Source organism: Hemiscyllium ocellatum, chromosome 12 (assembly GCF_020745735.1).
Source record: "Hemiscyllium ocellatum isolate sHemOce1 chromosome 12, sHemOce1.pat.X.cur, whole genome shotgun sequence".
Lineage (NCBI taxonomy): Eukaryota > Metazoa > Chordata > Chondrichthyes > Orectolobiformes > Hemiscylliidae > Hemiscyllium > Hemiscyllium ocellatum.
In genome coordinates this window covers 101,904,190-101,930,287 of record NC_083412.1, presented here as the reverse complement: position 1 = coordinate 101,930,287, position 26,098 = coordinate 101,904,190, and the positions used below count along the sequence as shown (strand labels likewise).

General features: G+C 45.5%; 1 protein-coding gene across 2 annotated transcripts in view; it reads right to left on the bottom strand.

The window, feature by feature from the left end:
* Positions 1 to 596: 596 nt before the first annotated feature.
* slc37a1 (solute carrier family 37 member 1) overlaps positions 597 to 26,098 on the bottom strand; it is a 109,937-nt gene continuing 84,435 nt past the window's right edge. For both annotated transcript variants that reach the window (XM_060833886.1, XM_060833887.1), the window contains 3 exons: positions 24,872 to 24,969; positions 15,433 to 15,494; positions 597 to 4,791 (listed from right to left, as the gene is read on the bottom strand). In XM_060833886.1, coding sequence (XP_060689869.1) covers positions 4,776 to 4,791; positions 15,433 to 15,494; positions 24,872 to 24,969 — 176 coding nt within the window. In that variant the 3' untranslated portion in view covers positions 597 to 4,775. The remainder of the gene's footprint in view (positions 4,792 to 15,432; positions 15,495 to 24,871; positions 24,970 to 26,098) is intronic.

Below are 26,098 nucleotides of genomic sequence, written 5' to 3'. Positions count from 1 at the left end.
CTGAGGGGTTGATAGATGGTATCTAGATCTATGTGCTTGTTTATGGCGTTGTGGTTGGAGTGCCAGGCCTCTAGGAATTCTCTGGCATGTCTTTGCTTAGCCTGTCCCAGGATAGATGTGTTGTCCCAGTCAAAATGGTGTTTTTTGCAAGTACTGCATTCCATGCAAGGACTGCCACAAACACTACGTAGGACAAACAGGAAGAAAGTTAGCCACCAGGATACATGAACACCAGCTAGCCACAAAAAGACACGACCCTCTCTCCCTCATAGCCCTACACATGGAGAAAAAAACTACCATTTCAACTGGGACAGCACATCTATCCTGGGACAACACATCTATCCTGGGACAGGCTAAGCAAAGACATGCCAGAGAATTCCTAGAGGCCTGGCACTCCAACCACAACGCCATAAACAAGCACATAGATCTAGATGCCATCTATCAACCCCTCAGAAAACGAACAGGGAATGACATCACCACAAACCCCAGGAACCCCATCCAGGAGAAAGATATAAATAGAAAGCAGGAGACAACAGCTTTGCTTCACTTGGAGGTCGCCACTGATGATGTTACCGAGCCAGGTAATGAAACGTCTGGATATCAAACCTACAGCTCAGTGAGCAAACCTACACCCTAAACCTCAACCTGAGCTACAAACCTTCACAAACCTTGCAAAAAGAGGAAATTATGTTAAAAAGTTTATAGTTATTTGTTGGCCCAATGCTCAAAACCTTTCACCAAAATCCTCTCTCAATCCAATTGCAAACATGTAAAATCCCAATACCTCTGGTAATGCTGGACTGCACAGATTGACGTCTCTTCTGTTTTGCTGTGAGCAGTTTACTATTCATTTAGTAATCTATAGATTCATTTAGTAATCTATAGATTCAGTAATAGATTCAGTAATCTATAGATTCATTTAGTAACCTATAGATTCAGTAACAGATTCAGTAATCTATAGACTCATTTAGTAACCTATAGATTCAGTTCACCGGAATTTCAATTCCAGCCCAATTACAGCACATTATTAAAGAAGCAAATCCTGAAAATGCTGGGTCAGAAGTCACATGACACCAGGTTACAGTCCAACAGGTTTAATGGAGAACACAAGCTTTTACAGCTTTGCCCCTTCATCAGGTGATGACATTTCACCTGACTCCAGGTAAACGCTCTGAAAGCTTGGGATTGCAAATAAACCTGTTGGATTATAACCTGATGTTGTGTGACTTCTAACCTTGTCCACCCCAGTCCAACACCTGCACCTCCACATCCTGAAAATACTCAATAAGACCGGCAGCACCAGTGATTAAGAAAGCATTGTTTCTGTTTTTACTAACTGAGCTGATATTTCCATTAATTATACAGGTAGAAAATCCTTTATCCGAAATCCCGAAATCTGAAAAGCTCCAAAATCCAAAGGCTTTTTGTGAAGTTTTTTTCTTATTAACAAGGCAATGAGTTAACCTAATCCACACCCACTCGATGCATGGCACTCAGATGTGACATGGGTGGATGTGGCAGGCCTCGAGTCTGTCTCAGAGCCCGTAGTACTCACAGTGAGTCTGCTGTTTGGTAACATTTTTTAAAAATTGTACTGCTGAACTGTCACTTATTCTGAAATTTGAACAAATCTGAATTCCAAAAACCAGCTGGACCCGAGTGTTTCGAATAAAGGATTGTGTACCTGTAATAACTTTAACATTCTAAAATCTTATATCACTAAGTTCTTACTTAAAAGGGTAACAGCAGGTCATCGTTTGAATCACTTTCAGACGTGTGTTGTTTCTCATTTATCAGTCACTAATAAGTCTACTTGAACTTGGAATATAACCCATCCAGTGCCATCAACACTGGAATATAACCCATTTAGTGCAGTCTATCCTGTATATAACCAGCCAGTGCTGTCAACACTGGAATATAACCCATTTAGTGCAGTCTATCCTGTATATAACCAGCCAGTGCTGTCAACACTGGAATATAACCCATTTAATGCAGTCTATCCTGTATATAACCAGCCAGTGCTGTCAACACTGGAATATAACCCACTCAGTGCTGTCTACATACAACAGAACCCCTCCAGTGCAGTATATTTGAATAAATTCCCCAATGTAATATCAGCTAGAATAACTCAGTCAATAAAATATAGTGAGATAGCAGCTGTCATACTGTAGCAAGTGCAGCAACAAGAAAAACAAATCATGAGAGTGAATAATAGTGAGAGTGAATCTGAGAATAACCTGCCCAGTGACAATGAGAATAATCTGCCCAGTGACAGTGAGAATAACCTGCCAGTGACAGTGAGAATAACCTGCCCAGTGACAATGAGAATAACCTGACCAGTGACAGTGAGAATAACCTGCCAGTGACAGTGAGAATAACCTGCTCAGTGACAGTGAGAATAATCTGCCCAGTGACAATGAGAATAACCTGCCCAGTGATAACGAGAATAACCTGCCCAGTGACAATGAGAATAACCTGCCCAGTGACAGTGAGAATAATCTGCCCAGTGACAATGAGAATAACCTGCCCAGTGATAACGAGAATAATCTGCCCAGTGACAATGAGAATAACCTGCCCAGTGACAACGAGAATAACCTGCCCAGTGACAGTGAGAATAATCTGCCCAGTGACAGTGAGAATAACCTGCCCAGTGACAGTGAGAATAACCTGCCCAGTGACAGTGAGAATAATCTGCCCAGTGACAGTGAGAATAACCTGCCCAGTGACAGTGAGAATAATCTGCCCAGTGACAATGAGAATAACCTGCCCAGTGACAGTGAGAATAATCTGCCCAGTGACAGTGAGAATAACCTGCCCAGTGACAACGAGAATAACCTACCCAGTGACAGTGAATCTGAAAGTAACCTCTCCAGTGAGAAAGTCAGAAGTCATGACACCAGGTTATAGTCCAACAGGTTTATTTGAAATCATGAGATGTCGGAATGCTGCTTCTTCATCAGGTGAAATCCTGAAGGAACTGCGCTCTGAAAGCTTGTGATTTCAAATAAGCCTGTTGGACTATAATCTGGTGTCATGCAACGTCTGACTTTGTCCACCCTGGTCCAACACTGGCCCCTCCACATCAGATATCCAGTGAGAGTAAGAGTGAATCTGAGAATAACCCATCCAGTGAGGCCTATTCTCATCATAATGCTGGAAAGAAATGTGTTCTCCCATTGTCTCAAGTCAATGTTCGTTCCTCAATCAATTTCATTCCTTTAATTTTTTGCAACTTTCATCATCAGACCTCTAGGCACAGGTCTGAAATGGAATGTTTACTTGTAGTGCTTTTTCAAACATTACTTTCTGTTCCTCCAATAATATCAGACTTGCGTTACGTTAATTTTCTCTCAAACATTCACATCCTCCCTCTCTGCTAATCTGTGCATTAATCTCGTCACGTCCAGAATCTTACACATTTCCCAGGTTCAATGTGCATCCCAAGCTGGGGCAGTTACTAATAGAAATTTATCGACACACACTTTCACATACTTACAATTGAGACATAAAGCCACCTTTAACAGGGGCAACTGAGCTGAGAATTTTGTAAAAAATGTTATAAAACATTTAGAATTCTAATTTGATCTTCCAGGAATCGTCAAAGGGATTGAGCATGTGTGACAACTCTCGTTCACACAACAAATATAATTTGCATTGCATGTGTGCTCGAATAATCATGGAGAGCTACTTGATCCTCTCTGCTGCAGCTACCCTTTCAATTACAGAGTCAATAATCTCTAACTTTCATCCACTCTCAGAATCTCTTCTATACTCTGTGTGAAATGCCATTCCCATTGCAATAGTGAACCTGTTAACAGCAGATATACACTGGAGGTCTCAAGATCAAAAAGCAAACAAGGCTACATGATCATTGGTGAGAAGGATTCTAGAGCTGGAAGGGTGATTCAGTGCTTCAGGAAGGTGGGTAAAGAGGGAAAAAAACAAAAGAACTGCAGATGCTAGAAATCAGAAACATGACCAAGTTGCAGAAAAAGCTTAGTAGGTCTGACGGCATCTGTGGAGAGAAAGCAGATTTAACATTTCTAGTCCAGTGACCCTTCTACAGAACCTTCACTGGACCCAGAATGCTAACTCTGATTTTCTCCACAGATATTGCCAGACCTGCTGAGCTTTTCCAGCAACTTCTGTTTTTGCTGTGGGTAAATGAAGTGAAAATGTCAGCCCATTCTGTTAGCCCGAATAAGGGAAAAGGTTCAGCTTCAGTATCTGAGGGCATTCAGGTCTTGGACATAAAATGGTTATTCTACAGCACAAGCTCCTTCACTCACTGGGCTAGCCTCATAGTGTACTTTACCAGGTTATTGGTGGGCATTCTATAAGCTCCTGACAAGCAGAGGTTTAAAATTGACATGTCTACTAAATTCCACAGAATCCAAAGTGCTCAAAATAAATATATCTTTACTCAACATCAGCCACATTAACACCATTTCCATCAGAAATAAGCAAATTACTTTGTAAATATTTAAAAAAAGGCACCCATTGTCTCCATAAATAAATGAAATAAGGCACGCTGAATTAGGCTCAGACAAGAAATGGTCCAGATAGTTTGCTTCAAAAGCATTAAATTGAAAGAACAGACAGTCGGAGATTGGAAAATGAGCCCCAGATGCTGCAGACTGCAGTCTAGGCACAGGTCCACATTTCCACTTCCTGGCTCCTGTGTTGTGCAAATATGCTTCTTCCATAGCACTGCGGGACACGGATACGAGAAACCCGGTGGCTGAGATTTGAAATGTGTCGCTGAGATACGAGTGTCAATGCTCCTTCAACCTGTAGGTGGGACCGAGGAATCATGTGGGTTGGAGGAAAGTAAACAAACAGAAAAAACACCAGTTAGTCAAAAAGCAAGTTCCAGAACTGCATAATAAATCCAACCACCAGCCAACCCTGCCACCACAACAATCCTAGTCTGTAGAATGAACTGGGCCAAGGCTCTCTGACAAAGCAAAGTTGCAAAGAAATGAGAAAAGTTCAGCTAGAGAAGCTGAAGCTTTACAATCTAGAAGGGCAATTGCTAAAGGGTACTCATGAAGTTATGAAAGAGAAGCAAAAGTAGACCATTCAGCCCACTTGAATCTACTCCACCATTCAGGAAGACCATAGCTGATGGGATTGCGGCCTGACTTCACTTTCCTAGCTACACCCACCTCCACTAACAACTGAAGCAGCTAATTAATATATTAAAAGGGATAGATAAATTGAACCTATAATATTATTTTAAAATCAGTGAAGTCAGAAGTTATATGACAACACAATTATCTCATGATAGCACAAAACACCTCCTACAGGAACTATGATAACTGAAATGAGATTCTCACAAAATGAGACAACTTGTTTATAGCAGCTTTCTCAAAATGAGATGTCCCAAAGTACTTCACAGGAACATTGTTGGAAACTGAGGTTCCTTGAAAGTTGCATTTACTGCAGCATCAACCACGGCCAGTAAATTTTGTTGGAGATGAAAGCAAAAGGAAAGGTCAAAGAGTCACTGAGGTCACAATGCTTAACTAAACTAGAATTAATTAAGAGGTGACAGAAATAAGGAGAAGTATAGGGGTTAGAGGAGGTTACAGGAGGTTACAGAGATAGGGAGGGGAAAAGGGGTCAGAGATAGGAGGGATGTAGGCATTGGAGGACATCAGAGATAGGAAGGGATGTATGGGCTGGAGAAGTTGACAGAGATAGAGAGAGGTGTAGGGCCTGAAGGATGTTACAGAGATAGAGAGAGGGTGTATGGGTTGGAGGATGTCACAGAGATAGGGAGTGATGGAGGAGTTAGAGGACGTTACAGAGATTGGGAGGGGGTATAGCGGATGGAGGAGTTGACAGAGGTAGGGAGGGGGTGTAGGGGCTTGATGACAGAGATAGGGAAGGGGAGGAGTTAGAGGAGGCTACAGAGATAGGGAGGGATATGGGGGTTGGAAGATATTACAGAGATAGGGAGGGGTTGTAGGGGCTGGTGGAGGTGACAGAGATAGAGAGGCATGGAGTGTTGGAGGAGGTGACAGAGATAGGGAAGGAATAGGGTTTAGAGGAGGTTACAGAGGTAGGCGGGGTGTAGGGACTGAAGAGGGTTACAGCGATATGGAAGGGTGTAGAGGCTGGAGGAGGTTACAGAGAAAGGGAATGGTGTAGGGTGCTGGACGGGGTAAAATAGAGAGGGAGGGGTGAAAGGTGTGAGAGACCGGCCAGGAATGCATTGGGATATTTAAATGAGCGACAACACGAGGAATGAGAACACTTACAGGCTCAATGTATCAAAAGCTGAAGAGGGCTAAACTCACTTGCAGAACTACTTATTTTATAATCTCTCTCTCATACGGATGTCAGCACACTAACTGGTCGTATCTTATTCCATCCATTCTTATTGTCTTTCTAACTCCTGCTGCATTTTAAAAGCAGACTTCTCTCTAAAATTAGCACTTTGATCTGCTGCTTCCATTTTTCTGGAGCATGCAGCCTGAGGAGCCTGCAGTGGAGTGAGGTTTAATTGAGGTGCTGTAAATGGTGTGGTATTTTGTGGAGTAACACATCAGGAGATTAAGTGACCAGAGGGACACGGCTGGATGATGAGCGGTTAAGGAACCAGAGCAGGATGGAGGTACCTTGTGATGTAAGATTTATAGAAATTTCATCGTTTATTTGAGCTAGGATTTTGAATGTGAACTGGGTTTGTGTGTGTCTGAAGAGGTTTAATGGTTAACTTGCAAGTACTTCTGCATTTAGGAAAAACACATTGAGTGCAGAAGTCTCCCTGCAGAGTAATGAGCTTTAGTTCACATTGGGAACATGTAAACAAGATTGTGCATTACGTCCAGTTCAGAATCAAAGATTCATTTTGTTTTTCTTTTAATTACGTGTAACACCCATATTTTGGAAAAAAATGTGTTTTCTCCAGTTCTAACTGGGGCAGTTCCACAGCGTTCCTGACTGGGGCTGGATGTGTGAAGCAGTTACTCCTGAAAAAAGTTTACATAGAACATAGAAAAATACAGTGCAGCACAGGCCCTTCGGCCCTCGATGTTGCGCCGACCGAAGCCTACCTAACCTACACTAGCCCAATAACCTCCATATGCTTATCCAATGCCCGCTTAAATGACCATAAAGAGGGAGAGTTCACCACTGCTACTGGCAGGGCATTCCATGAACTCACAACCCGCTGAGTAAAGAATCTACCCCTAACATCTGTCCTATACCTACCTCCCCTTAATTTAAAGCTGTGTCCCCGAGTAACAGCTGACTCCATTAGCGGAAAAAGGTTCTCACTGTCAACCCTATCTAAACCCCTAATCATCTTGTACACCTCTATCAAATCTCCGCTAAACCTTCTTTTCTCCAATGAGAACAGCCCCAAGTGCCTCAGCCTTTCCTCATACGATCTTCCTACCATGCCAGGCAACATCCTGGTAAACCTCCTCTGCACTCGTTCCAATGCCTCCACATCCTTCCTACAGTATGGCGACCAAAACTGCACACAATACTCCAGATGAGGCCGCACCAGAGTCTTATACAACTGCAACATGACCTCAGGACTCCGGAACTCAATTCCTCTACCAATAAAGCCCAGTACACCATATGCCTTCTTCACAGCACTATTTACCTGGGTGGCGACTTTCAGAGATCTGTGTACATGGACCTCAAGATCCCTCTGCTCATCCACACTACCAAGTAGCCTACCATTAGCCCAGTAATCCATCTTCTTGTTACTCCTACCAAAGTGAATGACTTCACACTTAGCTACATTGAACTCCATTTGCCACCTTTCTGCCCAGCTCTGCAACTTATCTATATCCCGCTGTAACCTGCCACATCCTTCTTCGCTGTCCACAACTCCACCGACTTTCGTATCATCCGCAAACTTGCTCACCCAGCCTTCAAGCCCTCCTCCAGGTCATTTATTAAAATGACAAACAGCAATGGTCCCAAAACAGATCCTTGTGGAACACCGCTAGTAACTGCACTCCAAGATGAACCTATACCATCAACTACTACCCTCTGTCTCCTTCCAGCCAGCCAATTCCTAATCCAAACCTCTAATGCACCCTCAATGCCATACCTCCGCAGTTTTTGCATTAGCCTGAAATTTAGAATTGTTAAAAACAAACTCTTTTGATGCAAGGAAGTTAGCAAGATTCCGGACTGTATGATTCTCTTTTATTCCTGAAACCAAATCTGAAAAATTGACTCCTTATATTTCATAGAGAGACTGGGGATTTGGTAGCTCAGTTGGCTGAACGGCTGGGTTGTGAATTACAGTGATGTCAACAGTGAGTTCAATTCCTGCAGCAGCTGAAGTTATCATGAAGGACCTGCCTTCTCAACCTCTCCCCTTGCTTTAGGTGTGATGACGCTCAAGTTAAACCACCATATCTAATCCTTAAATCTTACTGAGAGACCGCTTTGTTTAAAACAAAACAGAACAAAACACGATCAATCAAGCTAGACTTCAGTCTGGGATCTGTCTAGTCATAACATCAGCTGGGAACATTACATCACGCCGTGATCTGCAAAGGGGAATGTGAGCAGCTTCAACGCAAAGATTCATTAGGGATTAGATTAGATTAGATTACTTACAGTGTGGAAACAGGCCCTTCGGCCCAACAAGTCCACACCGACCCGCCGAAGCGCAACCCACCCATACCCCTACATTTACCCCTTACCTAACACTACGGGCAATTTAGCATGGCCAATTCACCTGACCCGCACATCTTTGGACTGTGGGAGGAAACCAGAGCACCCGGAGTAAACCCATGCAGACACGGGGAGAACGTGCAAACTCCACACAGTCAGTCGCCTGAGTCAGGAATTGAGTCGGGATCTGGAGCAATATCTGAAGGGGAGACGTTGGAAGATCTGAAGGTAAAAAGCAGGGGCGTGGGACTAATTAGACAGCTCTTTTAGAGACTGGAGTGTGCATTATGCACTGAACAACCTCTATCAGCTTGTCCATAACAGAGTAGTGAGATCCAACAGAAACAATCTATTCTAGAATCAGAGAGAAATTATAACAAGGATACATTCAGTGTTGATGTTTATCCTTTATATGACAGTAATCTCATTCCTGCTCTAACCCTACATCGATTTGAGTTATCCCAGACTTTAATCACAGAGAACAATCATAGAATTTTATAGTAAAGGAGACTGTTCGACCCATCGTGTCAGTACTGGCTCCCAAAGGAGTTACCCAGTTTGTCCCATTTCCAGACCCATCTCCAAAGTCCTGTATATTCATCGTTTTCAAATAATTATCCAGCTGTTTTGAAACCTCCAATGGAACTCGCCACTCTCCCAGTGTGTTCCAAATCCCAACAACTCTCTGAGTAAAGGAGTTTCTCCTCATCTCACTCCTAGCTCTCTCGTTGACAATCTTGAAATCGTGACTTCAAATTACTGACATACAAACTAGTGGAAACAAAATATCCTTCTTTACCCTGTCAAAACGGTTCATAATTTTGAACACCTCAACAAGGTCACCTTTTAACCTTCTTTGTTTCAACTTCTCTCATATTGCCTTGTGACTAAAATTCCTCATTCCTGGTATCATTCTAATAAATCTCCTTTGTACTCTCTCCAAGGCTTTAACATCCTTCCTTCAAGAAGGTGCCCAAAATTGAACACAATATCCAAATGTGGTAGGATTTGAAGAGGTGTAGCATCATCTCCTTGCCTTTATACCTTATGCTTCTAACTGTAAATCCATGGATCTTATCAGCCTTCTCAACAACTGTTTCAACTTGCCTGGTCACCATCAGAGAATCATGCAGTGTCCCTCTGCTCCTGCACACACCTCAAACTTGTATCATTCACACTGACCTGTCTTCTAGAAAAATGGAGAAGCCACAAAACTTGACCTCTTTTGGGAAATAAGACAGGGAAAGTGACTGAGGAGTCAGTGGGGGAGCACTTTGGGGCCAGTGACTATAATTCTATTAGTTTTAAAATAGCGATGGAAAAGTTAAAGTTCTAAATTGGAGAAAGGCCAATTTTGATGGTATTAGGCAAGAACTTTCAAAAATTGATTGTGGGTAGATGTTTGCAGGTAAAGGGACAGTTGGAAAATGGGAAACCTTCAAAAATGGGATAATGAGAGTCCAGAGACAGTATATTCCTGTCAGGGTGAAAGGAAAGGCTGGTAGGTGTAGGGAATGCTGGATAACTAGAGAAATTGAGGTTTTGGTTAAGAAAAAGAAAGAAGCATCTGTCAGGTACAGATAGGATTGAGTGAATCTTTAGAAGAGTATAAAGGCGGTTGAAGTATTCTTAAGAGGAAAATCAGGAGGGCAAAAAGGGGACATGAGATAGCTTTGGAAAATAGAGTTAAGGAGAATCCAAAGGGGTTTGATAAATACATTAAGGACAAAAAGAGTAACTATGGAGAGAATAGGGCCCCTCAAAGATCAGCAAGGCGGCCTCTGTTTGGAACCGCAGGAGATGGGGGAGATACTAAACAAATATTTTGCATAAGTGTTTACTGTGGAGAAGGACATGGAAGATATAGAAGATTAGATTAGATTAGATTACTTACAGTGTGGAAACAGGCCCTTCGGCCCAACAAGTCCACACCGACCCGCCGCAGCGCAACCCACCCAAACCCCTACATTTACCCCTTACCTAACACTACGGGCAATTTAGCATGGCCAATTCACCTGACGTGCACATCTTTGGACTGTGGGAGGAAACCGGAGCACCCGGAGGAAACCCACGCAGACACGGGGAGAATGTGCACACAGTCAGTCGCCTGAGTCGGGAATTGAACCCGGGTCTCAGGCAGCAGTGAGGCAGCAGTGCTAACCACTGTGCCACCGTGCCGCCCTAAAAGATGGGGAAATAGATGGTGACAACTTGAAAAACGTCCATATTATAGGAGATGGTGCTGGATGTTTTAAAATGTCTTAATAAAGGTGGTTAAGTCTCAAAGACCTGATCAGGTGTACCCTAGAACTCTGTGGCAAGCTAGGGAAATGATTGCTGGGTCCCTTGCTGAGATATTTGTATCATCGATAGTCACAGGTGAGGTGCTGGAAGACTAGAGGCCGGCTAATGTGGTGCCACTATTTAAGAAAGGTGGTAAGGACAAGCCAGGGAACTATAAGTAAAAAGTGAGGTCTGCAGATGCTGGAGATCAGAGCTGAAAATGTGTTGCTGGTTAAAGCACAGCAGGTTAGGCAGCATCCAAGGAACAGGAAATTCGACGTTTTGGGCCAGAGCCCTTCATCCTGATGAAGGGCTCTGGCCCGAAACGTCGAATTTCCTGTTCCTTGGATGCTGCCTAACCTGCTGTGCTTTAACCAGCAACACATTTTCAGCCAGGGAACTATAGACCAGTGAGCAAGTGCTGGTGAGCAAGTTGTTGGAGAGAATCCTGAGGGACAGGATGTACATGTATTTGGAAAGGCAAGGACTGATTAGGGATAGTCAACATGGCGTTGTGCATGGGAAATCGTCTCACGAATTTGATTGAGTTTTTTGAAGAAGTAATAGAGGATTGATGAGGGCAGAGCGGTAGATGTGATCTAGATGGACTTCAGTAAGGCATTCGACAAGGTTCCCTATGGGAGACTAGTTAGCAAGGTTAGATCTCATGGAATACAGGGAGAACTAGCCATTTGGATACAGAAGGTAGAAGACAGAGGGTGGTGGTGCAGGGTTGTTTTTCAGACTGGTGACCAGTGGAGTGCCACAAGGATTGGTGCTGGGTCCTCTACTTTTTTGTCATTTATATAAATGATTTGCATGCGAGCATAAGACCATAAGACATAGGAGTGGAAATAAGGCCATTCGACCCATCAAGTCCACTCCGCCATTCAATCATGGCTGATGAGCATTTCAACTCCACTTACCAGCATTCTCCCCATAGCCCTTAATTCCTTGTGACATCAAGAATTTATCAATCTCGGCCTTGAAGCCATTTAGCGTCCCAGCCTCCACTGCACTCCGCGGCAATGAATTCCACAGGCCCACCACTCTCTGGCTGAAGAAATGTCTCCGCATTTCTGTTCTAAATTTACCCCCTCTAATTCTAAGGCTGTGTCTACGGGTCCTAGTCTCCTCGCCTAACGGAAACAATTTCCTAGCGTCCACCCTTTCCAAGCCATGTATTATCTTGTAAGTTTCTATTAAATCTCCCCTTAATCTTCTAAACTCCAATGAATACAATCCCAGGATTCTCAGCCGTTCCTCGTATGTTAGACCTACCATTCCAGGGATCATCCGTGTGAATCTCCGCTGGACACGCTCCAGTGCCAATATGTTTCTCCTGAGGTGTGGGACCCAAAACTGGACACAGTACTCCAAATGGGGCCTAACCAGAGCTTTATAAAGTCTCAGTAGCCTTTATAAGAGGCAGATGACACCAAAATTGGATGTATAGTGGACATCTAAGAAGACTGCCTCAAAGTATAAGGGGATCTTGATCAAATGGGCCAATGGGCTGAGAAGTGGCAGATGGAGTTTAATTCGGATAAATGTGAGGTGCTGCATTTTGGAAAATCAAATCAGATCAGGACTTATACACTTAATGATAAGGTACTGGAGAGTTCTGCTGAACACAGAGACCTTGGAGTGCAGGTTCATAGCTCCTTGAAAGTGGAGTCGCAGGTAGACAGGATAGTGAAGGAGGCATTTGGTATGCTTTCCTTTATTGGCCAGAGTATTGAGTACAGGAGTTGGGAGGTCATGTTGCGGCTATACAGGACATTGGTTAGGCCACTGTTGGAATATTGTGTACAATTCTGGGCTCCTTCCTATTGGAGAAGCTTGAAAGGGTTCAGAAAAGATTTACAAGGATGTTGCCAGGGTTGGAAGATTTGAGCTATAGGGAGAGGCTGAACAGGCTGGGGCTGTTTTCCCTGGAGCGTCAGAGACTGAGGGGTGACCTTATAGAGGTTTATAAAATCATGAGGGGCATGGATCGGGACAAGGTCTTTTCCCTGAGCTGGGGAGTCCAGAACTAGAGGGCATAGGTTTAGGGTGAGAGGGGAAAGATTAAAAACAGACCTAGGGGCAACATTTTCAAACAGAGGGTGGTGCATGTGTGAAATGAGCTGCCAGAGGAAGTGGTGGAGGCTGGTACAATTACAACATTTAAAAGGCATCTTCCACATGAATAGCAAGGGATATGGGCCAAGTGCTGGGCAATTGGGACTAGATTAGGTTAGGATATCTGGTCAGCTGGATGGGTTGGATCGAAGGATCTGTTTCCATGCTGTATATCTCTATGACTCTACAACTTCATTATTTTTTAGAAGATAAATTGCAGCATGGGGAGGTTGGTCTCCATTATTGGGGGGATGGAGGTTTGCTCTCTATTGTGGTGGTGGTGGGACGGTGGGGGCAAGGGGGAGGACACTGATTTCCATTGTAGGGGGAGAAGGGGGGAATGTGCGGTCTCCATTGTGGGGGGGGGGGAAGGGGGTGGGGGGGAGGTGGGGAGGGTGGGGGCAAGGGGGAGGACACTGGTCCTCCATTGTGGGTGGGAGAGGGGGGGATGTCTAGTCTCTATTGTGGGGGAGGGGGATGGTGTTACAGAAACTCATTCGAATGAGAAGCTCGTGGAGCAACTGGATTGAGAAACTATTCAAATATATTGAGCAGATGGATGTACAGGGGAAGGCGATGGAGCCATGGAGTCACACAGCATGTAAACAGATCCTTCGGTCCAACAAGTCCATGCTGAACACAATCCCAAACTAAACTAGTCCCACCTGCCTGCTTCTGGCCCATATCCTTCCAAAACTTTCCTCTTCATGTACTTACCCAAATGTCTTTTAAACAGTGTATTGTACCTGCATCCACCAATTTTCAAAACACCCAACACCATCTGTGTTTTTATATCGATATGCCCAAGAATATCAATATACCCCATAATAACCTAACACTGCATGTCTCTGCTCTTTTCTGGGATGTAGGAATTGCAGGCTGTCATTGTTGTCCATCCCTGGCTGCCCTTAGAATGGGTTTGTCGTGTGATGTGCAGCTGAGGATTTTGGGACTGTGTGCAATGGAGTTTAGGAGGAATGGGAATCTGATTGAAATTTAGAGTTTGCTGAGAGGTTTGGATAGAGTGGATGTGGAGAAGATGTCTCCACCAGAAGGAGAGACTAGGACCCAAGGGCACAACCTCAGAGTGAAGGGTCATCCCTTTAGAACCAAGGTGAGGAGGAATTTCTTCAGCCACAGAGTGATGAATCTGCAATGCATTGCCACAGAGGGCTGCGGAGACCAAGTCATTGAGTGTATTTAAGACAGAGATAGATAGGTTCTTGATTAATATGGGGATCAAGGGTTACGGGGAGAAGGCAGAGAATGGGGGGAAGGCAGGGGTTGAGAAACATATCAACCATGATTGAATGATGGAGTAGATTGGATGGACTGAATGGCCTAATTCTGTTCCAATATCTTATGGTCTTATTGATGGTTTTGACACACAGAAAACATTAGCAGGGGTAGACCATTCAACCAATCCAGCTCCTTCCAACGTTCAACATGAGCATGGCTGATCCTCTATCTTGATGTCACACTCCCACTCACACGCCACAACCCTTGACACCTTTCCCTTCTTGAAATCCATTTCTTCCTTAAATATATTCAGTGACGTGGTTCCACAGTCTCCTGTGGTCGAGAATTCCACACGTTCACCACACTCAGTGAAGAAATGTCCCATCTCAGTCTGAAATGGCCATGTGCATTCCCTGGCACTGTGACCTCTTCTGCTGGATCCCAAACTACATCATCCCTGGATCCAGACGGAGGAGCCCTGTCAGAATGTTATGTTTTCACAACCCCCTTGTTCTTCTAAGTTCTATTGAATGCAGGCCCAATGACTGATACTTGAGTCCTCAGATACTGAAGTAGTCCATATCCAAATGCAGCAAGACATGGATAATGCGCTAGTTCAGATTACAAATAGTAAGTAACATTCATGGAAAACAAAAGCCAGGCAATGACAACCTGCAACAAGACGGAATTCAACTGCCACAATCGCTGAATTCCCCCATTATCAGTGTCCTGGGGGCTTACTACTGACCAGAAACTCAACTGGACTCACCATATAAACACAGTGGCTGCAAGAACCAGCCAAGAGCTGGGCATCCTTCATCAAGTAATTCCCCATCTGACTCCCCAGAGCCTGTCCATCATCTACACGGCACAAGTCAGGAGTGTGATCGAATACTCCCCACTTGCCTGGATGGGTACAGACCCAACAACACTCAAGAAGCTCAACACCATCCAGAGCTAAGCAGTCCACTTGATTGGCACCACATCCACAAACATCCACTCCCTCCACCAGCGACACTCAGTAGCAGCAGTGTGTACTATCTACAAGATGCACTGCAGAAATTCACCAAATTTCTTCATCTTCAGCATCATTTATGGCAGTTTTACTTCAGTATCAGAACAGTTGTTACTTACTCAGTCTGATCTGCCTTGGGCCCTTTAAAACGAAGCTCTCTCATTACAAGACGTATCAGTAACTGAAATAAAAATAAAATTTCAATTCTGAAAAAAATTGTATTTTACATTGCGATAAATCCAGTGCATTGAAGTAGAATTCCACAGAGTATTTGGATTTTACACCACTTACGTCAGAATTTTACATTTCTAATATTACTGATGAAATGGAACAATTGACTTTCAGAGTCATCGCCAACAAGTGGAGATTGCTCCACCAACGGGAATTATGACTTTGTGCAGCAGGTTGGTAAGGATGAGGTGAAGTATGTTTCTTCCTCTTGTTGGTTTCCTCACCACCTGCCTCAGACCCAGTCTAGCAGCTATGACATTTCGGACCCGACCAGCTCAGGATAGCGATGTTGGTGTCTGGGAGATACTCATGGAATCATACCTTACAGACAGGTCAGCTTGTTGCCCAATCTTGACACTGACCCTAGATATTATTAAGGTCGATTTTGAGAGGCCGACAGGGCTGTTTTTGCCGTTGTCATTTCCAGTGCCTAGGCTGATGCCAGGTAATCTGTCCAGCGTAACTTCTTTGTTGAGACTTTGTAGTAATTGATACAATTGAATGGCTTTCTGGTAGTTAAAAGTCAATGCCGTTGCTGAGAGTCTGGAGTCATTTGTAGGCCAGACCAGGTAAGGATGGCAGTTTCCTTCCTGAACGATATTCAGGAGGCAAAAAGGGGGCATGAGATAGTCTTGACTGAGAAGATTAGGGTGAATCCAAAGAGGTTCTTTAAGTATATTAAAGAAAAAGAATAACTAGAGAGAGAATAGGGCCCTTAAAGGACAAATATGGACATGTATGTGTAAAACCACAGGAGATGGGCGACGCTCTCATTGAGTATTTCTCCTCTGTGTTTACCACAGAGAAAGACATGAAGACTGGGGAATTTGGGGAAGTTCGTGGTGATATCTTGGGGACAGCTGCAAATGTGTTGCTGGTCAAAGCACAGCAGGCCAGGCAGCATCTCAGGAATAGAGAATTCGACGTTTCGAGCATAAGCCCTTCATCAGGAATAAGAGAGAGAGAGAGCCAAGCAGGCTAAGATAAAGGGTAGGGAGGAGGGACTGGGGGAGGGGCGATGGAGGTGGGATAGGTGGAAGGAGGTCAAGGTGAGGGTGATAGGCTGGAGTGGGGTGGGGGCGGAGAGATCAGGAAGAGGATTGCAGGTTAGGAGGGCGGTGCTGAGTTGAGGGAACCGACTGAGACAAGGTGGGGGGAGGGGAAATGAGGAAGCTGGAGAAATCTGAATTCATACCTTGTGGTTGGAGGGTTCCCAGGCGGAAGATGAGGCGCTTCTCCTCCAGCCGTCGTGTAGTTGTGTTCTGCCGGTGGAGGAGTCCAAGGACCTGCATGTCCTCGGTGGAGTGGGAGGGGGAGTTAAAGTGTTGAGCCACGGGGTGATTGGGTTGGTTGGTTCGGGCGGCCCAGAGGTGTTCTCTGAAGCGTTCCGCAAGTAAGCGGCCTGTCTCACCAATATAGAGGAGGCCACATCGGGTGCAGCGGATGCAATAGATGATGTGTGTGGAGGTACAGGTGAACTTGTGGCGGATATGGAAGGATCCCTTGGGGCCTTGGAGGGAAGTGAGTGTGGAGGTGTGGGCGCAAGTTTTACATTTCCTGCGGTTGCAGGGGAAGGTGCCAGGGGTGGAGGTTGGGTTGGTGGGGGGTGTGGATCTGACGAGGGAGTCACGAAGGGAGTGGTCCTTGCGGAACGCTGATAGGGGAGGGGAGGGAAATATATCCTTGGTGGTGGGGTCCGTTTGGAGGTGGCGGAAATGGCGGCGGATGATACGTTATATGCGGAGGTTGGTGGGGTGGTAGGTGAGAACCAGTGGGGTTCTGTCTTGGTGGTGGTTGGAGGAGCGGGGCTCAAGGGCGGAGGAGCGGGAAGTGGAGGAGATGCGTTGGAGGGCATCGTCGATCACGTCTGGGGGGAATCTGCGGTCCTTGAAGAAGGAGGCCATCTGGGCTGTGCGGTGTTGGAATTGGTCCTCCTGGGAGCAGATGCGGCGGAGACGAAGGAATTGGGAATATGGGATGGCGTTTTTGCAGGGGGCAGGGTGGGAGGAGGTGTAGTCCAGGTAGCTGTGGGAGTCAGTCGGTTTATAATAGATGTCTGTGTTGAGTCAGTCGCCCGAGATAGAAATAGAGAGGTCTAGGAAGGGGAGGGAGGAGTCTGAGATGGTCCAGGTGAATTTCAGGTCGGGATGGAAGGTGTTAGTAAAGTTGATGAACTGTTCAACCTCCTCGTGGGAGCACGAGGCAGCGCCGATACAGTCATCGATGTAGCGGAGGAAAAGGTGGGGGGTGGTGCCAGTGTAGTTGCGGAAGATGGACTGTTCCACATATCCTACGAAGAGGCAGGCATAGCTGGGGCCCATGCGGGTGCCCATGGCAACTCCTTTAGTTTGGAGGAAGTGGGAGGATTGAAAAGAGAAGTTATTCAGGGTGAGGACCAGTTCAGTCAGTCGAAGGAGGGTGTCAGTGGAAGGGTACTGGTTGGTGCGGAGGGAAAGGAAGAAGCGGAGGGCTTTGAGTCCTTCGTGATGGGGGATGGAGGTGTACAGAGACTGGATGTCCATAGTGAAAATAAGGCGTTGGGGACCGGGGAAGCGAAAATCCTGGAGGAGGTGGAGGGCGTGGGTGGTGTCCCGAACGTAGGTGGGGAGTTCTTGGACTAAAGGGGACAGGACCGTGTCGAGGTATTGGGAGATGAGTTCGGTGGGGCAGGAGCAGGCTGAGACAATGGGTCGGCCGGGGCAGGCAGGTTTGTGGATTTTGGGCAGGAGGTAGAAACGGGCGGTGCGGGGTTGTGGGACTATGAGGTTGGAGGCGGTGGATGGGAGATCCCCTGAGGTGATGAGGTCCTGGATGGTCTGGGAGATGATGGTTTGGTGGTGGGAGGTGGGGTCGTGGTCAAGGGGGCGATAAGAGGAGGCGTCCGCGAGCTGGCGTTTGGCTTCAGCGGTATACAGGTCAGTGCGCCAAACTACCACCGCGCCTCCCTTGTCTGCGGGTTTGATGGTGAGGTTGGGATTGGAGCGGAGGGAGTGGACGGCTGCACGTTCTGAGGGTGAGAGGTTGGAGTGGTTGAGAGGGGTGGACAGGTTGAGTCGGTTAATGTCACGGCGGCAGTTGGCTATAAAGAGGTCGAGGGCGGGTAGGAGGCCAGCACGGGGTGTCCAGGTGGATGGGGTGTGTTGGAGGCGGGAGAAGGGGTCGTCAGAGGGTGGGCGGGAGTCTTGGTTGTGAAAGTAGGCACGGAGGCGAAGGCGGCGGAAGAATTGCTCAATATCTCGGCGCGTGTTGAACTCATTAATCCGAGGGCGTAGGGGAATGAAGGTGAGGCCCCTGCTGAGGACTGATCTTTCATCCGCAGAGAGGGGGAGATCTGGAGGGATGGTGAAAAACCGGTAAGGTTGGGAGCTAGGACCTGGTGTAGGACTGGAGCTGGAGCTGGGGCTGGGGTTAGGGGCGGGGACAGAGATCGAAGTAGGGGCGGAGTTAGACGTGGTGACGTTGGTCGACGTGGGGGCGGGGTCATGCGTCGTGACGGAAATAAGCGTGGGGGCGGGGTTACGTGAAGTGACGAAAGACGGTGTGGGTTTGGCGGGGTTATGTGTGGTGGCGAAGGTTTGCGTGGGGGCGGGGTTACGCGTAGTGACGTAAGGCGGCGTGGGGGCGGGGAAACCTGAGGATTTGTGTTCCTGCCGGTTAGTGATGTCAGTGGGGGCGGAAGTGGCTGGGACAGTCCATATCACAGCAGAGAAGGTGTTGGATGTATTAGAATGTATGAAGGTGGATAAATTTCCAGATCCTGACTGGATAGATCCAAGAACACTGCAAGAGGCCAGAGAAGAAATTGTAGGGGCCCTGGCTGATAGATTTTCATCATCATTAGCCACGGGTGAGTCCTGGAAGATTGGTGGGTAGTGAATGTTGTGCACTTATTCAAGGAGGGCTGCAAAGAAAAGCCTGGGAACTATAACCCAGTCAGCTTAACATCTGAGGTGGGTAAGTTACTTGAGAAGATTCTATGTGATAAGATATACATACATTTGGAAAGACAGGGTTTGATTAGGAATAGTCAGCATGGCTTTGCGCTTTGGAGATCATGCCTCACAAATTTGCTAGTGTTCTTTGATGAAGTGACCAGGAAAGTTGACGAGAACTGTTTAAGAAGGGCGGTAAGGACAAGCCAGGGAACTATAGACCAGTGAGCCTGATGTCAGTGGAGGCCAGACCAGGTAAGGATGGCAGTTTCCTTCCTGAAAGATATTCAGGAGGCAAAATGGGGGCAAGTTGTTGGAGGGAATCCTGAGGGACAGGATGTACATGTATTTGGAAAGGCAAGGACTGATCAGGAATAGTCAACATGACTTTGTGAATGGGAAATCATATCTCACAAACTTGATTGAGTTTTTTTGAGGAAGTAACAAAGAGGATTGATGAGGGCAGAACTGTAGATGTGATCCATATGGACTTCAGTAAGGCGTTTGACAAGGTTCCCCATGAGAGACTGATTAGCAAGGTTAGATGTCATGGAATACAGGGAGAACTAGCCATTTGGATACAGAACTGGCTCAAAGGTAGAAGACAGAGGGTGGTGGTAGAGGGTTGTTTTTCAGACTGGAGGCCTGTGACCAGTGGAGTGCCACAAGGATTGGTGCTGGGTCCTCTACTTTTTGTCATTTACATAAATGAGCATAAGAGGTATAGTTAGTAAATTTTCAGATGACACCAAAATTGGAGGTGTAGTGGACAGGGAAGAAGGTTACCTCAGATCACAAAAGGATCTTGACCAGATGGGCCAATGGGTCGAGAAGTGGCAGATGGAGTTTAATTCAGATAAATGCGAGGTGTTGCATTTTGGGAAAACAAATTTTAGCAGAACTTATACTTATGGTAAGATTCTAGGGAGTGTTGCTGAACAGAAAGCTTGGAGTGCAGGTTCATAGCTCCTTGAAAGTGGAGTCGCAGGTAGACATGATAGTGAAGAAGGCATTTGGTATGCTTTCCTTTATTGGTCAGAGTACTGAGTACAGGAGTTGGTAGGTCATGTTGTGGCTGTACAGGATATTGGTTAGGCCACTGTTGGAATATTGTTGCAATTCTGGACTCCTTCCTATCGGAAAGATGTTTTGAAACTTGAAAGGGTTCAGAAAAGGTTTACAAGGATGTTGCCAAGTTTGGAGGGTTTGAGCTATAGGGAGAGGCTGAACAGTCTGGGGCTGCTTTCCCTGGAGCATCGGAGGCTAAGGGGTGACCTTATAGAGGTTTACAAAATTATGAGGGGCATGGATAGGATAAATAGACAAAGTCTTTTCCCTGGGGTCATGGAGTCCAGAACTAGACAGCATAGGTTTAAGGTGAGAGGGGAAAAATATAAAAGAGACTTAAGGGGCAACTTTTTCACACAGAGGGTGGTACGTGTATGGAATGAGCTGCCAGAGGAAGTGGTGGAGGCTGGTACAATTGCAACATTTAAGAGGCATTTGGATGGTATATGAATAGGAAGGGTTTGGAGGGATATGGGCCGGGTGCTGGCAGGTGGGACTAGATTGGGTTGGGATATCTGGTCGGCAAGGACGGATTGGACCGAAGGGTCTGTTTCCATGCTGTACATCTCTACGACTCTATGAGCAGGGCGGTAGACATAGTCAATATGGATTTCAGTAAGACCTTTGATAAGGTTCCACATGGTAGGCTGACCTGACATGGAATCCAGGGAGAGCTGGCAAATTGGATCCACAGTTGGCTTGCTGGTAGGAAGCAGAGGGTAATAGTGGAAGGATCCTTGTTGGACTGGAGGCCTGTGACTAGTGGAGTGCCTCAAGGGTCGGTGCTGGGCCCATTACTGTTTGTTATCTATACCAATGATTTGGATGAGAATGTACAAGGTATGATTAATACGTTTGCTGATGACACTAAAATATGTGATATCATGGACAGTGAGGAAGGCTATCAGAAATTGCAGCAGGACCTTGAGCAGCTTGGGAAGTGGGCTGAGAAATGGCAAATGGAGTCTTATATAGATAAATGTGAGGTGTTGTATTTTGAAAAGTCAAATCAAAGTAGGAGTTTCATGGTGAATGGTTGGGCTTTAAGGAGTGTAGTGGGACAGAGGGACCTAAGAGTTTAGGTGCACAGTTCTCTGAAAGTGGAGCCACAGGTAGACCGGACAGTGAAGGAGGGTTTTGGCACACTGGCCTTCATCAGTCAGGGCATTGAGTATAGAAGTTGGCAAGTTATGTTGCAGTTATACAGGACGTTGGTAAGGCTGCATTTGGAGTATTGTGTTCAGTTTTAGTCACCTTGCTACAGGAAGGATTGAACTGGAAACAGTGCAGAAGAAATTTACCAGGATGTTGTCAGGAGTCAACAGTCTGAGTTATAGGCAAACGTGAGGACTGCAGATGCTGGAGATTAGAGTCAACAATGTGGTGCTGGAAAAGCGCAGCAGGTCAGGCAGCAGCCGAGGAGCAGGAGAATCGATGTTTCGGGCAAAAGCCCTTCATTTTTGCCCAAACCGTCGATATAGAGATATTGGGAGAGGTTGGACAAGCTAGGACCTTTTTCTTCAAAGAGTGTAGGAGACTGCAGGGAGATCTTACAGAAGTGTACAAGATCTTGAGAGGCATGGATAGGGTGAATGCACTCAGTCTTTGGTAAGCATATGCAATGAGCTGCCAGCTGAAGTGGTTGATGTAGGTACATTAATATTTAAAAGGCATTTGACAAATACATGGATAGGGAAGGATTAGAAGGATGAGGGCCAAGTGCAGGGAAATGGGGTTAGCGTTGATGGACATTTTGGTCGGCATGGACCAGTTTGGGACAGAGGGCCTATCTCCGTGCTGTCGGACTCTATGGTAGGTCGTCAGCTATCCTATTGATAACTGCTAGCCCTCATGATTCAGGTCACAAAGCCAGATAGATTCCTGTGTCTGCAGCTACGGTAAATCCTGCATTATATGGAGTGCATGATGGTGGTCGTCTTTCTCTCACTCGATGTTGAATGGAGGGACTGCCAGGAGTACTGGGAACTGCATGCATAATTTCCAGGAGTTCTGATGGAGGTTCACTATTCTGTGGAGCTAGCTTAACAAAGACATTCTATTCTTACAAAGACATTCTGGTTTAGACACTTGTCTCTGGCTTCCTATTAGCCTCCAGGTATCTGGGTAGACATGTGTGTGCATAAAGCCACTGGTTTTGGTGTTGAAAGCAGTCATCAAGTTTGGAATGGAGTGAGTGGTGGGGACTCCCCTGAGCCGAGCAGTACCAGTAGCCGAGACTATGATTCATTTTAAATAATAATCAACAGTGATGAGGCAAATTTTCACTTGGAAGGTATAAAGATTCATTCGGAGGCACTCCCACCATCCAAACAGGAATAAGTGGTATCTTTGCAGTTTGATCTATAGTGATGGAGTGATAAATCATTTCCTCAATGGCCTTAGGGATCCATGACCAAATTCTGTGCTCTGGCCTGGTACTTGGTGATAGCCAATCTTCTTAGCTGAAGTGTAGGAGGATGTTGAGCTGCAGAATTCTGGGTTTGCTTAGTCCTTCATTATGGAAAAACACATTGTCCAGGGCTCTGAAGTACAGACATTGTCTGAATTGCTGTTTGAGAATAAAATCTTTGAGACTATAAACTGGCCAACCTTTCAGACAGTCGTCCTGTATCAGTCTGCAATTGTTTTCTGAGTTTGCTGATAACAGTTGCTAGTATCTACATGGCCAAGGAAGCAGGACTTTCCATACCCTCAGCAAAAACCAAAATCCTTGTGAACATCACCAGGTTTTCATCTGTCAATGTCATGGGATCCCTTAGTGCCTCTTAAGTCCTAAACATTACTTCACCTATCTAGTCTCCTGTTAAGCTTCTGAGCCTTTTCACAGCCTGGTTCAACTGGCTCAGGTCTGTTCAGATTGTAGGGAGCTGTTTGGTTTAGCAACTGGAAACATCCCTGAACACCAGCCACTGGTTAGGCTACTGGTGACAACATTGACTCCATTTTCTGTTGCCCTTCTCTACAGCCTTCCTTGGGGTGAACCTTTGACAAATTGATCTTAGCCAAATGTGGTAAGCCATTCTCCTGGCCTATGTGTCCTCAGGCCTATGAATAACTTCAGGAAATAAGAGCTGAATTGACCTCATTTGTCCTGGATTTGCAATTCATCATCATGGGTGACTTATAGATCTGAGCAAGCTCTCTGGTTACTTCTGAGAAATACAGAGTGTCTCTGATTTTCCTCTATCTGCACTGAAGCACATAGTGCAGCTGTCCCTTAACCGCCAGCTAAGAGCTTCCTGAACCGTGAAACTGAACTGATGATGGCTAGGGACTTCAGCCACCAATCTGTCTCTGAAGGAACTGATACGTCTCCTCCAGCAGCAGTTAATGTGCTTTATGGCCATTGACTATAATGTCTGGATTCCAGGCCTCTTAGTGCCTCTTAATACCTAAACATTACTTAACCTACTTAGTCTCCTGTTAAGCTTCTGAGCTTTTTCTGCATTAAAATGGCCCCTCCTCCAAAATGATTTGGATTTGGTACTGGGTAATGAACCTGGCCAGGTATTAGATGTGGAGGTAGGTGAGCACATTGGTGATAGTGACCACAATTTGGTTAAGTTCACTTTAGCGATGGAAAGGGATAGGTATATATCACAGGGCAACAGTTATAGTTGGGGGAATAGGTAATTACGATGTGATTAGGCAAGACTTAGGATGCATAGAATGGGCAAGTAAACTTCAGGGGATGGGCACAATTGAAATGTAGAGTTTATCCAAGGAACAGCTCCTGCGTGTCCTTGATAAGTATGCACCTGTCAGGCAGGGAGAATGTGGTCGAGTGAGGGAACTGTGGTTTATTAAAGAAGCTGAATCTCTTGTCAAGAGGAAGAAAGCGGCTTATGTTAGGATGAGATGAGATGGCTCAATTAGGGTGCTTGAGAGTTACAGGTTAGCCAGGAAGAACCTAAAGAGAGAGCTAAGAAGAGCCAGGAGAGGCCATGAGAAGTCTTTGGTGGATAGGATCCTGGAAAACCCTAAAGCTTTCTATAGGTATATCAAGAATAAAAGAATGACTAGAGAAGGATTAAGGCCAATCAAGGGCAGAAGTGGGAAGTTGTGTGTGGAGTCCGAGGAGATGGGGAAACGCTAAATGAATATTTTTCATTAGTATTCACACTGGAGAAAGACAATGTCGTCAAGGAGAATACTGAGATACAGGCTACTCGACTAGATGGGATTGGGGTGCAGAAGCAGGATGTATTAGCAATTCTGGAAAGTGCTTGGAGGGTTCCGCATGTCTAACATAAAAAAGATGATTAGCTATTGAGAGTGAGATAATGGACAACGTATTTCTACTCACCAAAAAAGCAAAGGCATCTGCAACCATCAGCATATAAAAAACATTGTTCCACCCTGTGGGAGAGATGAGCCCTGCTAACAGAGGTCCTAAAGCAGCACCTGTAGGTGAAAGAAAGATAAAACAAGAGTCCGTCAATCTCCTGAGCATGACAGCGCAACAACAATAGGAAACTGCAAAAATTATGGACAGAGACACACATTTATCTCAAAGATCCTTGATGGCTCAGGAGCAGCAGATACTAGCAGGAAAAATGGACAATCTTTATCATGATCATGTTGCATTTTGTAATGGGCATTAACTTGCATAATCTAAATTAAGTTGAGTTGCCATTGATAAATATTTACATTTACAGTCCCAAGGGTAACACCAGCTGCACTATTGGAGGTGACATGTTAAATAAAAGGGAATAGGCACAAAAGATTAATAACACACACACACCAAACATTGTAGCCAGAAATGAGACCTGAAGCAGGATTTCAGAAGTACTGCAACTGTGATTAAATTGACAGCTTTATTGGATATGATGTAGAGATGAAAATGTGTTACTGGAAAAGCGCAGCAGGTCAGGCAGCATCCAAGGAGCAGGAGAATCGGCGTTTCGGGCATGAGCCTCTCCTCTCAACGTCGATTCTCCTGCTCCTTGGATGCTGCCTGACCTGCTGCACTTTTCCAGCAACACATTTTCAGCTCTGATCTCCAGTATCTGCAGTCCTCACTTTCTCCTCCTATGATGTAGAGGACACACGATACCAGGTTATAGCTGACCTGATGAAGGAGCAGTGCTTGGAAAGCTTGTGAATTCAAATAAACCTGTTGGACTATAACCTGGTGTCATATGACTTCTGACCTTGGATATGATGCAGTGAAGTGCTAAGGACAATAATACATACTAACTAGAACAATTTTAAAACTGAGAGGGGTTGTGTTCAGGAACCAAAATCATCCAAAGCATCTCATGGATGGTCAGTTTTGAGCTGTAAGACCTGTTCTTAATCCAAACTACAACCACAGTTACCGTGACTACACACCCTTACACCCTGCTTCCTTTAAAGACGCTATTCCATTTTCCCAGATCCTTCATCTCCATCACTTCTGTTCTGATGATGCCATCTTCAATAAGGGGATCTCTGAAATGTCCACCTTCTTCCTCAACCGAGGATTCGCCAGCACCGTGTTGACAGGGCACTCAGCTGGGTCTGATCCATCTCCCACTCTTCAGCCTTCATC